Source organism: Nycticebus coucang, chromosome 7 (assembly GCF_027406575.1).
Source record: "Nycticebus coucang isolate mNycCou1 chromosome 7, mNycCou1.pri, whole genome shotgun sequence".
Taxonomy (NCBI): domain Eukaryota; kingdom Metazoa; phylum Chordata; class Mammalia; order Primates; family Lorisidae; genus Nycticebus; species Nycticebus coucang.
The window spans coordinates 66,653,056-66,665,255 of record NC_069786.1 but is presented as its reverse complement, the minus strand read 5'-3'; the positions used below and the strand labels follow the sequence as shown (position 1 = coordinate 66,665,255).

The 12,200-nt window shown below is 39.8% G+C and overlaps 1 protein-coding gene across 1 annotated transcript in view; it reads right to left on the bottom strand.

Annotated features, from left to right (window-relative positions):
• The window catches only part of MYO3B (myosin IIIB), a 493,981-nt gene that overhangs the window by 243,908 nt on the left and 237,873 nt on the right, over nucleotides 1–12,200 (bottom strand). Inside the window, 5 exon segments of the mRNA XM_053596463.1 lie at nucleotides 418–506; nucleotides 1,725–1,878; nucleotides 3,129–3,276; nucleotides 4,223–4,433; nucleotides 5,170–5,296. Coding sequence (XP_053452438.1) covers nucleotides 418–506; nucleotides 1,725–1,878; nucleotides 3,129–3,276; nucleotides 4,223–4,433; nucleotides 5,170–5,296 — 729 coding nt within the window.

Below are 12,200 nucleotides of genomic sequence, written 5' to 3'. Positions count from 1 at the left end.
ATTTTTAGGGCCCTTAGACATATGATTAAAGTGCTAAAAATTGAGTCCCACTGTGATATTAACCCTCCTTCATTACCTACACATCTCTAAATGACTTTAGAATGTGAACATTCACCACTAAACACTGCAAAAAGCTGTAATATGTTTTCTCTCTGGAGAGCTGTCAGGCCTAGGCCAAACCTCAGGTGAGAAGCAGATGGTAACTCTGTAGGCCACCCCAGCGAGAAATTGCTTCTATGCCAGGGGCAACTTTCTGTGAGCGGCACCACTGAGAAAGTTTGGGAATTATGATCAGGTGTTCAAGATGAATTGAAAGGAGAAGGAAATCTGCAAGCAATTTCATGAGCAGCAAACACGGTAATATGGACATTTACCCTTTGTCAAACTCAGGTCTAATAACTGTCACACTCGCCTCACCTTTCCAGCGTAGTGCTGAATGCCAAAGCACAGCTCCGCTCCTTTGGGCCTCCAGAAGTACTTGCATCGTAGATTATCTTCAAATTTATCTGCATGGATTTTCATATCGGAAAGTTACCATATGAATTGCTTGCTCTTTCAAAAAAAAAAAAAGAACATGCTCCTCCATCCATGAGTGAATCAGAATAAGGGCTCTCAGACCAGCAGGATACATGTACCTTCTTTGTATGTACAGAGGTGGAGAAAGATCACTCACAGTGGGGGCATTTATGACTGAGTCCGTGTTTAGTTGTTTACTGTTGTCTTCAGTCTCAGGCTGTGCTCTGAGATTGCATGTTCTCCTGCTGTTTGTTTCTAAGAACTCCTAGCATGAAGGAGCTGCTGATACCAGCAGCCTTGCCAAATAGCTTTAGAACCATGAGAATATCCCATGAAGGCAGATAACTCTAGTTTAAACTTATCTTTGCAACTGTGACAATATAGATAAAAGAAAATGCCTTAGGGTAAACATTTCAACTACTGGAAGTAAATTTCCGCCACAAATCAATATTTCATCTGGGGGAAAGGCTTAAAACTTTCTGTTCCTCTCTGAACAATTTTTGCCATTACTGTTGTGTCGTTAAAAAGCTTAGTAAGTGTGAGGAAGTGTGCTAAACACTGATGGGATGCAAGATTTAGGGCTTCATCGCCCCCCAAGCATCTCACGACCTAAGTGAGAAACAAAGTTCATGTAAAACACTAAAGGTTCAAGATGAAGAAGGAGAGTTCAGGAGGGACAGGGGTAAAAAAAAAAAAAAAAAAAAAAAAAACAGAGTGCCTTTGATGGCAGGAAGTCCTATCTTTATTTCTAAGGAGAAGGTGACTTTAGAAAGATTAAAGTAGCTGAGGTGTCCAGGACAGAGAGGGAAAGTGGGAACCTGGAAGCTAAAGACTAGAAAGGGTTTCTGTAGTAACTCAGACTACAGGTGAATGGAGGGCCAGGAAAAGATACAAGGTGAGGGTGTAAAAAGGAAGGGAAGCAGGTATCGGTTATGGGAAATAAGGGAGAGGAAGGTTTAAAAATGATATTGACATAGTGTAATAGTATTCATGGTGGCAGGAATTAGACAGTGGGAGGATTTAAGTATAGTGAGGGGTTTGCTTTAAGACTCAAATTCTATAAAGACACTTCACAGGGTCTGTACTCTTACAACCCACCAGGTAGCCAAAATACGTATGTAGGGGAAACTCACCAAAGTACACTCATTTGATGACACGAGCCAAGTTCTATTCCAAGTGCATATGCCTTTTTTTGAAAAGGTACCTACCAACCAGGGTCTGGTCAGTTGCTTGGGGAAACCGACTCTCCTCATCCAAGAGTGCGAGCAGTCCCAGGGGTTTCTGGAGGAGCATGTCCAGGAGCGGGCGATTTTCCTCATACTCCACAAATATAGCGTCGATACCCTCATTCTGATATTCCATCTGGAGGGAAATGGACCGTGAATCTCTCCAGCCCAAAACCGACCTCTGTACCACCCAGAACAGTATGTCATGGACTTTCTGGATGTGGCAACACTGAATGTATATACAGAAAACAGGGCGTGTTTTATGTGTGTAGTAAAGGAATCTTCTGCATATAACACTGTCGATGCTGCACATTGTAATCTGACTTACAGGTGGTCTGTGCAGGCAGCTAAAGCTAGCAAAAGCATCTCTCACACGCATAACTTAGTGACTCCTAATTTAGAAACCAATATAGAAAAAAAGTAAAGCTGAAAAAAAAAAAAACATTTTGGTGGCAAATATGATTTAAACCAGAAAAAAGACTTCTTTTCCGCAAAGATTCTGCAAAGGAGTTGTCTTGGGCTGGAAAACTAGAAAAATCCAAGATTTCCCAGGGAAATAAATGGGAAGACCCTAAACTGAAACAAACTCAAGTTTTGTGCAAGGTGGATGGGGAGAGGGGTGTAATTCAGATTTGTTCTGAATGCTGCTGTTTTTACTTAGTATGTTGTGTTTGTGTTTATCCTCACTCCTGAATTAAAGAAAAATTGTCCCTGACTCCAACAGGCTTGCTCAGAATGTTTTGTTCTTGTAACTACTTCATATAGAAGAGAGTCTTCGGCTTTAAGTAAAGGTTTGGGTGGGGCAGACTCTGATATACAAGCTGGTGCTGCAGGAAAGGGCCCCCAATCCTTGAGTCCACTAGTTTCTCCTTCTGTTTTATTTACCACTAAGCTCAGGGGGCAACAACTTCAATTCCTAGAAAACCAAGAATGTATCTGACTCCTCCCTGGAAACTCTCCTCCAGTTACCGTGGGATATGGTATGTGGACGATGGGGAGCAGAGATGGCCAGCCTAGGAGTGAAGAACCTATGTCCTGAATTCAAGATCATCCTGCATCATTCTGGACATAACCATAGATATTTTTAGTTACATAAAATAGAAGAGAATGCAGCATTGGGGGAAATATGAAGGAAAGAGTTTTAAAGCAACATTTAAATAATTGGCTTGTCACCAGCTCCACTCAGGAGGAAATGTTCCTTTCCACAGAAATCAAGACTTTTTTTCAGACTAAAGTTAGATTCCTATGTACTTAGAAAGGACCACCCAACCCTATTTTTTCTCTAGAGTCTTAACTGTTAGCTGAACAGGGTTTCTGCTTCAAATTGGGGGTAGCTTGGAGACATCTTTCCCCATCAGGTTTGGTTACCTCCGAGTTGACTATTACCTGTTCGAGAGCAAACACCCGCTGGTTGAAATAGTACTGGATCTGTTCATTGGCGATGTTGATGCACAGCTGCTCAAAGGAATTTCTCTGAAAATTCTCAAATCCAAAAATGTCCAAGATACCCACATTCATTCCGTCACCTGCACTACTGCATGAGAAAGAAGAACACGACTCTTTAGGGGAGGAAATGTCCATGGCAAGATGGTGAGAACATGTGTGCCCATGTGTCCATTGACACATCCACCCGCCCACATGTGGAAAGCAGCGTCTTGACACCCCTAAGGGGAGAAACAGTTCAGTATCTTACACAATTTATTCTTTCCGTCTCTCGACAGTATTTCCAAATACTTTTTATTTAGCTGCAGAATCCTTTAAAATCTTACCGAGAAGCTCCATATATAAAACAGATTAAAGAGGAGCCACTTAGTTTGAAGGGCTGCGGCTGCTACTTATTCTCCTGCCTGTCTCCCCACAAAGCTTAATTGGAACAGCGCTCTTCCGAATTTGATACTGTCAGCTCTACAATATAGGAAACCACTACTGCTTAGGAAAGTAGAAGTAGTAAAAACAATGTAAGATGCCATGCCTTAAAACTTTTCATGAAATGTCTCATTTGATTCTACAAACAACATGATGAAGAGGATATTACATTTTACAGATGAGAAAACTGAACATGCAGCTGATTCAGCTGGAGAGACGGAGTATGAGCTCAGGTTGTCCAGTTCCCTGCCAGGCCTGTTCTCTTATCCTACACTTCAGTCGCTCCATCCATCATTCACCTCTCAGGTATAGACACTTCCAACTCTCCTGGACCTTACTGTGTTTTTTTAAAGGAGAAAGCTTAAGAGCTTTTCTAAAGAAAACCCCCAGAGAAGACCAAACACTCCCATTTGTAAAATCTGAAAGCCACTGGGCAGTGCCTGTGGCTCAAAGGGGTAGGGCACTGGCCCCATATGCCAGAGGTGGTGGGTTCAGACCCAGCCCCGGCCAGAAACTGCAAAAAAAAAAAAAAAAAAAAAAGAAAGAAAACAAATCTGAGAGCCACTGAGGGCAATGACAGCTCTGGCCAGGCCTCTGCTCCCCCCGGAACTTGCCATATGTTTTTTTCTGGCTTCAGGAGTGCATCGATTCTGTTTACAATCCAGCTGAAGAGCCTCCCATACAGGGCTTTGGACATGGCATCTCGGACATCTGCAGCCCTGTCAACGGTGTTGGCACGGACGATGGTCTCACCCCGGGTGACCACACAGTGGGAAGTGAGGGCCTCCTGGAGCTCTTCCGGGCTGATACAGAGAACATAGGCAGCTGGAACAAAGAGTAAGGATTCATTATTCATTCAGTCATCAGTAGCGTTTACTCAACTACTATGTGACTTTAGAGTCAAAGATAAAAGAGCTAGGGTCCTAACACCGAGAAGCATCCAGACTGACATAGTATCTCCCAAACTGTTCTGAAAACACTTCAGTGGCATCAGATGAAAAAAAGGTGAAAGGAAGAAAAAAATTTTTTATGTCAAAAAAGCTTTATAATAGCTGCAGACTACAACTTCCCCTTAGTCACAAAATACATTAATATAGTAAAGGCCCTAAAATGTCCAGCAGTTCACAAAAAGGGTTTTGCTTTATTTAAATCTGTTTATAACCGAGGAGAGTCGCTCCTTGTTCATCACGACTGCCTATAGAACTTTAAAAATAAACAGATGCTTTCTCTCCAGCAGATGCTGATTTAGTGGGTTCAGAGTGGGGCCCAATCCCCAGTATTTTTTCAAGGTTTGTAGATAACTTTCAAAAGTAGCCAAGGTTAAGATCCACTGACCAAATGTACCCGCCACAGAATTCTTTTCTGCAGAACATCTATTTGGGGCTTATAGAAGGAACGCTGATGTTCCACAGGACACCCTTGGGGAAATACTAACTAGCAGAAAACATCCAGAGCCAGTAGACAGATCAGCAAGAACTGCATTACATTTTAAAGTCTTGAATAACTAAAGTAAAAGGAACATGTGCTTTGGCAACACAGCACACAGGCATCAAATAATTACCATTTTCCAAAGCTTCAGCATTGGGTACCTCACTTTTATCAGTTTGATGTTGAGAAGAAATAGCTGCAAACTCAATGTTCCCAATATTCAAAATCCCAGCCAAAATTCTGTACACAGAGTGCACCTCCTGGAAAGGACATCAAGAACCACATACAAAGGTCATGGCAAATCAAACCAATGAATCCATCCTGTGGTGGAAACTGCTAGTTGTCTAAGTTCATTCTCCCTTTTTCCCAGGGCATAATAGACAAACTTCCCAACCTCCTTTGTAGTTAGGGTTGTAGTTTTAATAATGGAGCAAATAGAATGATATGGCCACTTCTGAGCCCAGGACTTCTCCATCCTTTCTTTCTTGTTGCTGTGTGGACTCCCAGCAACCCAGCCTCACCCATGCCACTAGCGAGGATGCCTTGAACCAATAATCACATGGAATGGAGTTTTTCTGCAACCCAAATTTCTTACCTTGGGATGATTAAGTAAGACAAGTACTTTTCTTTGTTCTTAAACCACTTTTAGACATTTACCCTGATACTAGCTTCCAAATTCAGTCTTTTGTCCAAAGTCAAGAGACCTCTTTCGACCTTAAACCAGTGGTTCTCAACCTTTTTGTTGCAACCCACAGGAATTGTATTAAAGGGCCGCGGTATTAGAAAGGTTGAAAACCACTGCCTTAAACTCTTTTGAATATAGCTTTTATGAAATCACTGGGAAGGCATTCATTAATAGCTCACTAGAACATTCTGATGTTAAATGATAGAGTACTACATAGTTATGAAGTTAGGAAATAATTTTGAAAGACTCATAATATCTGTGAAATTATATTGTTGTATAATTAGAAATATATACAGATAACCCCTGAACAACCTGTACAGATCCACTTATACAACCAAATAGAGATTTTAAAAAATACAGCATTCACAGGATATGAAACCTGCGTATATGTAGGCTGACTTTTCATATAAAAGGGTTCCACAGAGCCAACAGTGGGATTTGAGTGTGCTCAGAGTTTGGTATGAGGAGGGTATCCTAGAACCAACGCCCTATATAGACCAAGGGACAACTATATTTGACCTTTGTCTACATTTCTTGGCACAACAGTTTCTAAAACCCTCATAACTGAGTGACAGGAATCTTAGGAGTCTTTCTTATTTACAACAAACCCTTTTCAATCATACTTGAGTTCAGCTAACCAGATGACTATTTTTTTTTTTTTTTTTTTTGCAGTTTTTGGTAGGGGCCAGGTTTGAACCCACCACCTCCGGTACATGAGGCTGGCGCCCTACTCCTTTGAGCCACAGGTGCCACCCTAACCACATGACTCTAGCTGGGCCTCTAGATAGCAGCAGGATAAAGAGGGGTTGCCAGAGGAGCCCATCATGTGATTAAAGGATTAAAGCTTTCAGGCCCCCCTTTCCCCAACTTCTGGGAAGGAGACAAGGGCAGAAGTTAAGTTAATGACCAATGGCCAATGATTAGCCATCATGTGTATGTAATGAAACCTCCCTAAAAATCCCTGACAGGATTCAGAGAGCTTCCAGTTGGTGAACACATGGAGGTGCTGGGAGAGGGGTATGCTCACGGGCCATGAGACCTCTGCAGTCCTTTCCACATACCTTGCCTTATACATTTTTTCATTTACCTATTCCTGAGTTGTATCTTTTATAATAAACTGGTCATAGTAGGTAAAGTATTTTCCTGAGTTCTGTAAGCTATTCTAGCAAACCTGAGGAAGGGGTTATGGGAGCTCCCAGTTTTATAGCTAGTCAGTCAGAAGTACAGGATATGTAGGACTTAAGATTGGTGCCTGGGCTCAGTGCCCATAGCTTAAAGGTTAGGGCATCAGCCCCAGGCACCAAGGCTGGTGGGTTCAAACTTGTCCAGGGCCTGCTAAACAACAATGACAACAATAACAACAACAAAAAAATAGCCAGGCTATGTGGCAGGCACTTGTAGTCTCAGCTAGTTGGGAGGCTGAGGCAAGAGATCACTTAAGCCCAAGAGTTTGAGGTTGCTGTGAGCTGTAACGCTATGGCACTCTACCGAGGGTGACATAATGAGATTCTGTCACAAAAAAAAAAAAAAGAAAAAAAAGATTGGTGTCTGAGGTCCGGGCAGCCTTGCGGGACTGAGCCCTTCACTTGTAGAGCCTAGTCCCAGGTGCCAGGTGTAGTGGCTTACACCTATTATTCCAGCACTCTGGAGGCCAAGGTGGGTGGATCCCTTGAGCATAAGAGGTATGAGACCAGCCTGAGCAAGAGTGAGACCCTGAACTACAAATAGCACATGCCTGTGGTCCCAGCTACTCGGGATGCTGAGGCAAGAAGATTGCTCAAGCCCAAGAGTTTGAGGTTCCTGTGAGCTGTAATGCCCCAGGTACTCTTCCCAAGGTGACAGAAAGTATTAAATTGAATTGTAGGCCACCCAGCTGCTGTTTGTTGGTGTATAAAAGAAAACCCTACATACTTGGTGTTATAAATATGAATTTTAAAAGTTCAGCTGATCTAATTCCTATTATTATATTGAAAGTTGAATACCATTAATGGTAAAAAAAAAAAGGGTATTTATTTATATTTAAAGAAATTATATTTTCTGCTTGTGAAACAATAAAAGTATATAGCCATGAAATTTCTGCATTTTATGCTTATAGAGAAAAATAATTCTACAAAATCTCTCAGGCAGGTTATTTGATTTAGTGCTGTACATAGCAGGAAACTAATAGGAACTGTCATTAGACCATTGATAAAGCATTGTCCCCCAAATTGAGTCTTCTTGTAAACATTACTCAGTAAACCTAAAAAAGGAAAAAAAAAAAAACCCAGAACACAGACTGTAACAGTGACATCTGCTGGTACCCGATAATGCTACAAAGACAAATGATTTTAAACCAGGCTTCTACTAGAGATAAATGGCGTCCCTCCAACTTCTAAATCAAAGGCAAGATGTCATGTATTTTACTTCAAGAATCACTGTTTAATCACACAACTTAAGAGTGGCTTATGGAAAACACCTATTAAATAGGTTTTCTGGGACTTGCTTGGATTTAACATGACAGCACCAAATTACTTTGATCAATACAGTGTGAGGGGTGCTGAATACATGGAGAGGCTTCCCACGGAAGCAGATTCCAGAGGGCAAAACAAAGGCTTCTTTGCAATTAGTTCTACATCTGCTATTTCTTTTTCTTTTTCTTTTTTTTTTTATTGTTAAATCATAGCTGTGTATATTAGTGCAATCAAGGGGTACAATGTGTGGGTTTCATATACAATCTGAAATATTCTCATCAAACTGTTCAACATAGCCTTCGTGGCATTTTCTTAGTTATTGTATGTAAACATTTCTATTCTGCCTTTAGTAAGTTTCGCCTGTACCCATTCTAAGATGCACCATAGGTGTGGCCCCACCCATTACCCTCCCTCCACCCTAACCTCCCCCCTCCCTTCCCCTTTCTTGGCCCTTTCCTCATAGTCTTGTGCTATAGTTGGGTTATAGCCTTCATGTGAAAGCTATAATTTAGCTTCATAGTAGGGCTGAGTATATTGGATACTTTTTCTTCCATTCCTGAGATACTTTGCTAAGAAGAATATGTTCCAGCTCCATCCATGTAAACATGAAAGAGGTAAAGTCTCCATCTTTCTTTAAGGCTGCATGATATTCTATGGTATACATGTACCACAATTTGCTAGTCCATTTGTGGGTCGATGGGCACTTGGGCTTCTTCCATGACTTAGCCATTATGAATTGGGCTGCAATAAACATTCTGGTACAGATGTCTTTGTTATATTGTGACTTTTGGTCTTCTGGGTATAAACCTAGTAAAGGAATTATAGGATTGAATGGCAGATCTATTTTTAGGTCTCTAAGTATTCTCCAAACATCCTTCCAGAAGGAACGTATTAGTGTGCATTCCCACCAGCAGTGTAGAGTGTGCACTTTTCTCCACATCCACGCCAACATCTCTGGTTTTGGGATTTTGTTATGTGGGCTACTCTTACTGGAGTTAGGTGATATCTCAAAGTAGTTTTGATTTGCGTTTCTCTGATGATTAAGGATGATGAGCTTTTTTTTCATGTGTTTGTAGATCATGCGTCAGTCTTCTTTAGACAAGTTTATCTTCAAGTCCCTTCCCACCCTGAGATGGAATCACATGTTCTTTTCATGCTAATATGTTTGAGTTCTCTGTGGATTCTGGTTATTAGACATTTATCAGAGGTATAACCTGCAAATATTTTCTCCCATTCTGAGGGCTGTCTGCTTGCTTTACTTACTATGTTCTTGGCTATGCAGAAGGTTTTTAGTTTGATCAAGTCCCATTGTGTATTTTTGATACTGATTCAATTGCCTGGGAAGTCCTCCTCATAAAATATTCACCCAGGCCGATTCCTTCAAGAGTTTTTCCTGCACTTTCTTCAAGTATTTTTATAGTTTCATGTCTTAAGTTTAAATCTTTTATCCAGTGAGAGTCTATCTTAGTTAACGGTGAAAGGTGTGGGTACAGTTTTAATCTTCTAAAGGTTGCCATCCAGTTCACCCAGCACCATTTGTTGAATAGGGAATATTTTCCCCACTGAATGTTTTTAATTAGCTTGTCAAAGATCAAATAACAGTAAGTAGTTGGATTCATCTCTTGGTTCTCTATTCTGTTCCAGACATCTACTTCTCTGTTTTTGTACCAATACCATGCTATTTTGATCACTATCGATTTATAGTACAGTCTCACGTCTGATAGCGTGATTCCTCCTGCTGTATTTTTATTGCTGAGTCATTTTTTGGCTATTCAAGGTTTTTTCTGATTCCATATAAAACAAAGTATTATTTTTTCAAGATCTTTAAAATATGACAATAGAGCTTTAATAGGAATTACATTAAAATTATATATTGCTTTGAGTAGTATAAACATTTTAACAATGTCTTCCCAGCCATGAGCATGGTATGTCTTTCCATTTGTTAACATCTTCAGCTATTTCTTTTCCTAAAGTTTCATAGTTCTCTTTGTAGAGATCTTTCACATCCTTTGTTAGGTATACTCCCAAATATTTCATCTTCTTTGGCACTACTGTGAAAGGAATAGAGTCCTTGACTGTTTTTTCAGCTTGGTTATTGTTCGTATATATAAAGGCTACAGATTTATGGGTGTTGATTTTGTAGCCTGAGACATTGCTGTATTCCTTGATCACTTCTAAAAGTTTTGTAGTAGAATCCCTGTTGTTTTCCAGATATACAATCATATCATCTGCAAAGAGTGAAAGTTTGATCTTTCATGACCCTATGTGGATACCCTTGATCGCCTTTTCTTCCCTAATTGCAATGGCTAAAACTTCCATTACAATGTTAAAGAGCAATGGAGACAATGGGAAACCTTGCCTGGTTCCTGATCTAAGTGGAAATGGTATCAATTTAACTCCATTCAATACGATATTAGCTGTGGGTTTGCTGTAGATGGCCTCTATTAGTTTAAGAAATGTTCCCTCTATACCAATTTTATTAAGTGTTCTGATCATGAAGGGATGCTGAATATTATCAAAAGCTTTTTCTGCATCAATTGAAAGAATCACATGGTCCTTATTTTTTAGTTTGTTTATGTGCTGAATTACATTTATAGATTTATGTATATTGAACTAGCCTTGAGACCCTGGAATAAATCCCACTTGGTCGTGGTGTATAATTTTTTTGATGTGTTGTTGGATTCTGTTTGTTAGGATCTTATTGAGTACTTTAGCATAAATATTCATTAATGATATTGGTCTATAATTTTCTTTTCTTGTTGGGTCTTTCCCTGGTTTGGGGATCAAGGTGATGTTTGCTTTGTAGAATGTGTTGGGTAATATTCCTTCTTTTTCTATATTCTGGAAGAGTTTTAGTAATATAGGTACTAGTTCTTCTTTAAAGGTTTGGTAGAATTCTGACGTAAAGCTATCTGGTCCTGGGCTTTTCTTTTTAGGGAGATTTTGTATAGTTGATGCTATTTCAGAACTTGATATAGGCATATTCAACATTTCCACTTCATTCTGGCTAAGTCTTGGTAGGCGGCATATTTCCAGGTATTGGTCGATTTCTTTCAGATTTTCATATTTCTGAGAGTAGAGTTTCTTGTAGTATTCATTAAGGATTTTTTGAATTTCTGAGAGGTCTGTTGTTATTTCATCATTACCATTTCTGATTGATGAAATTAGAGATTTTACTCATTTTTCCTGGTTAGGTTGGCCAAAGGTTTATCTATTTTATTATCTTTTCAAAAAACCAACTTTTGGATTTATTGATCTGTTGTATAATTCTTTCGTTTTCAATTTCATTTAATTCTGCTCTGATTTGGATTATTTCTTTTCTTCTGTTGGGTTTGGGGTTGGAGTGTTCTTCCTTCTATAGTTGCTTGAGATGTCCCATTAAGTTATTAACATCCTCAATTTCGTTTTCTTGAGGAAGGCTTGCAGTGCTATAAATTTCCCTCTTAGCACTGCCTTTGCAGTATCCCAGAGGTTCTGGCAATTCGGGGCTTGATTGCTGTTTTGTTCCCAAAATTTGGTGATTTCTTTCTTAATCTCGTCTATAACCCATCTATCCTTCAGCATAAGGTTGTTTAGCTTCCATGATTTTGTATGGGTATGCAGGTTCCTGTTGTTATTGAGTTCAACTTTTATTCCATGATGGTCTGAGAAGATGCAAGGAATAATTTCTATTTTTTAAAATTTGCTGAGGTTAGATTCGTGGCCTAGGATATGGTCTATTTTGGAGTATGTTCTGTGGGCTGATGAGAAGAATGTATATTCAGTTTTGTTGGGATAAAATGTTCTGTAGATGTCTGTTAAGTCCAGATGTTGAATGGTTAAGTTTAAATCTAAAATTTCTTTGCTTAGTTCTTTTTGGAGGATCTATCCAGCAATGCTAAAGGGGTGTTAAAATCTCCAACTACTATGGAACCAGAGGAAATCAAGTTGCTCATGTCTGTTAGAGTTTCTCTTATAAATTGAGGTGCATTCTGGTTGGGTGCATAAATATTAATAATTGAAATCTCATCATATTGAGTATTACCTTTA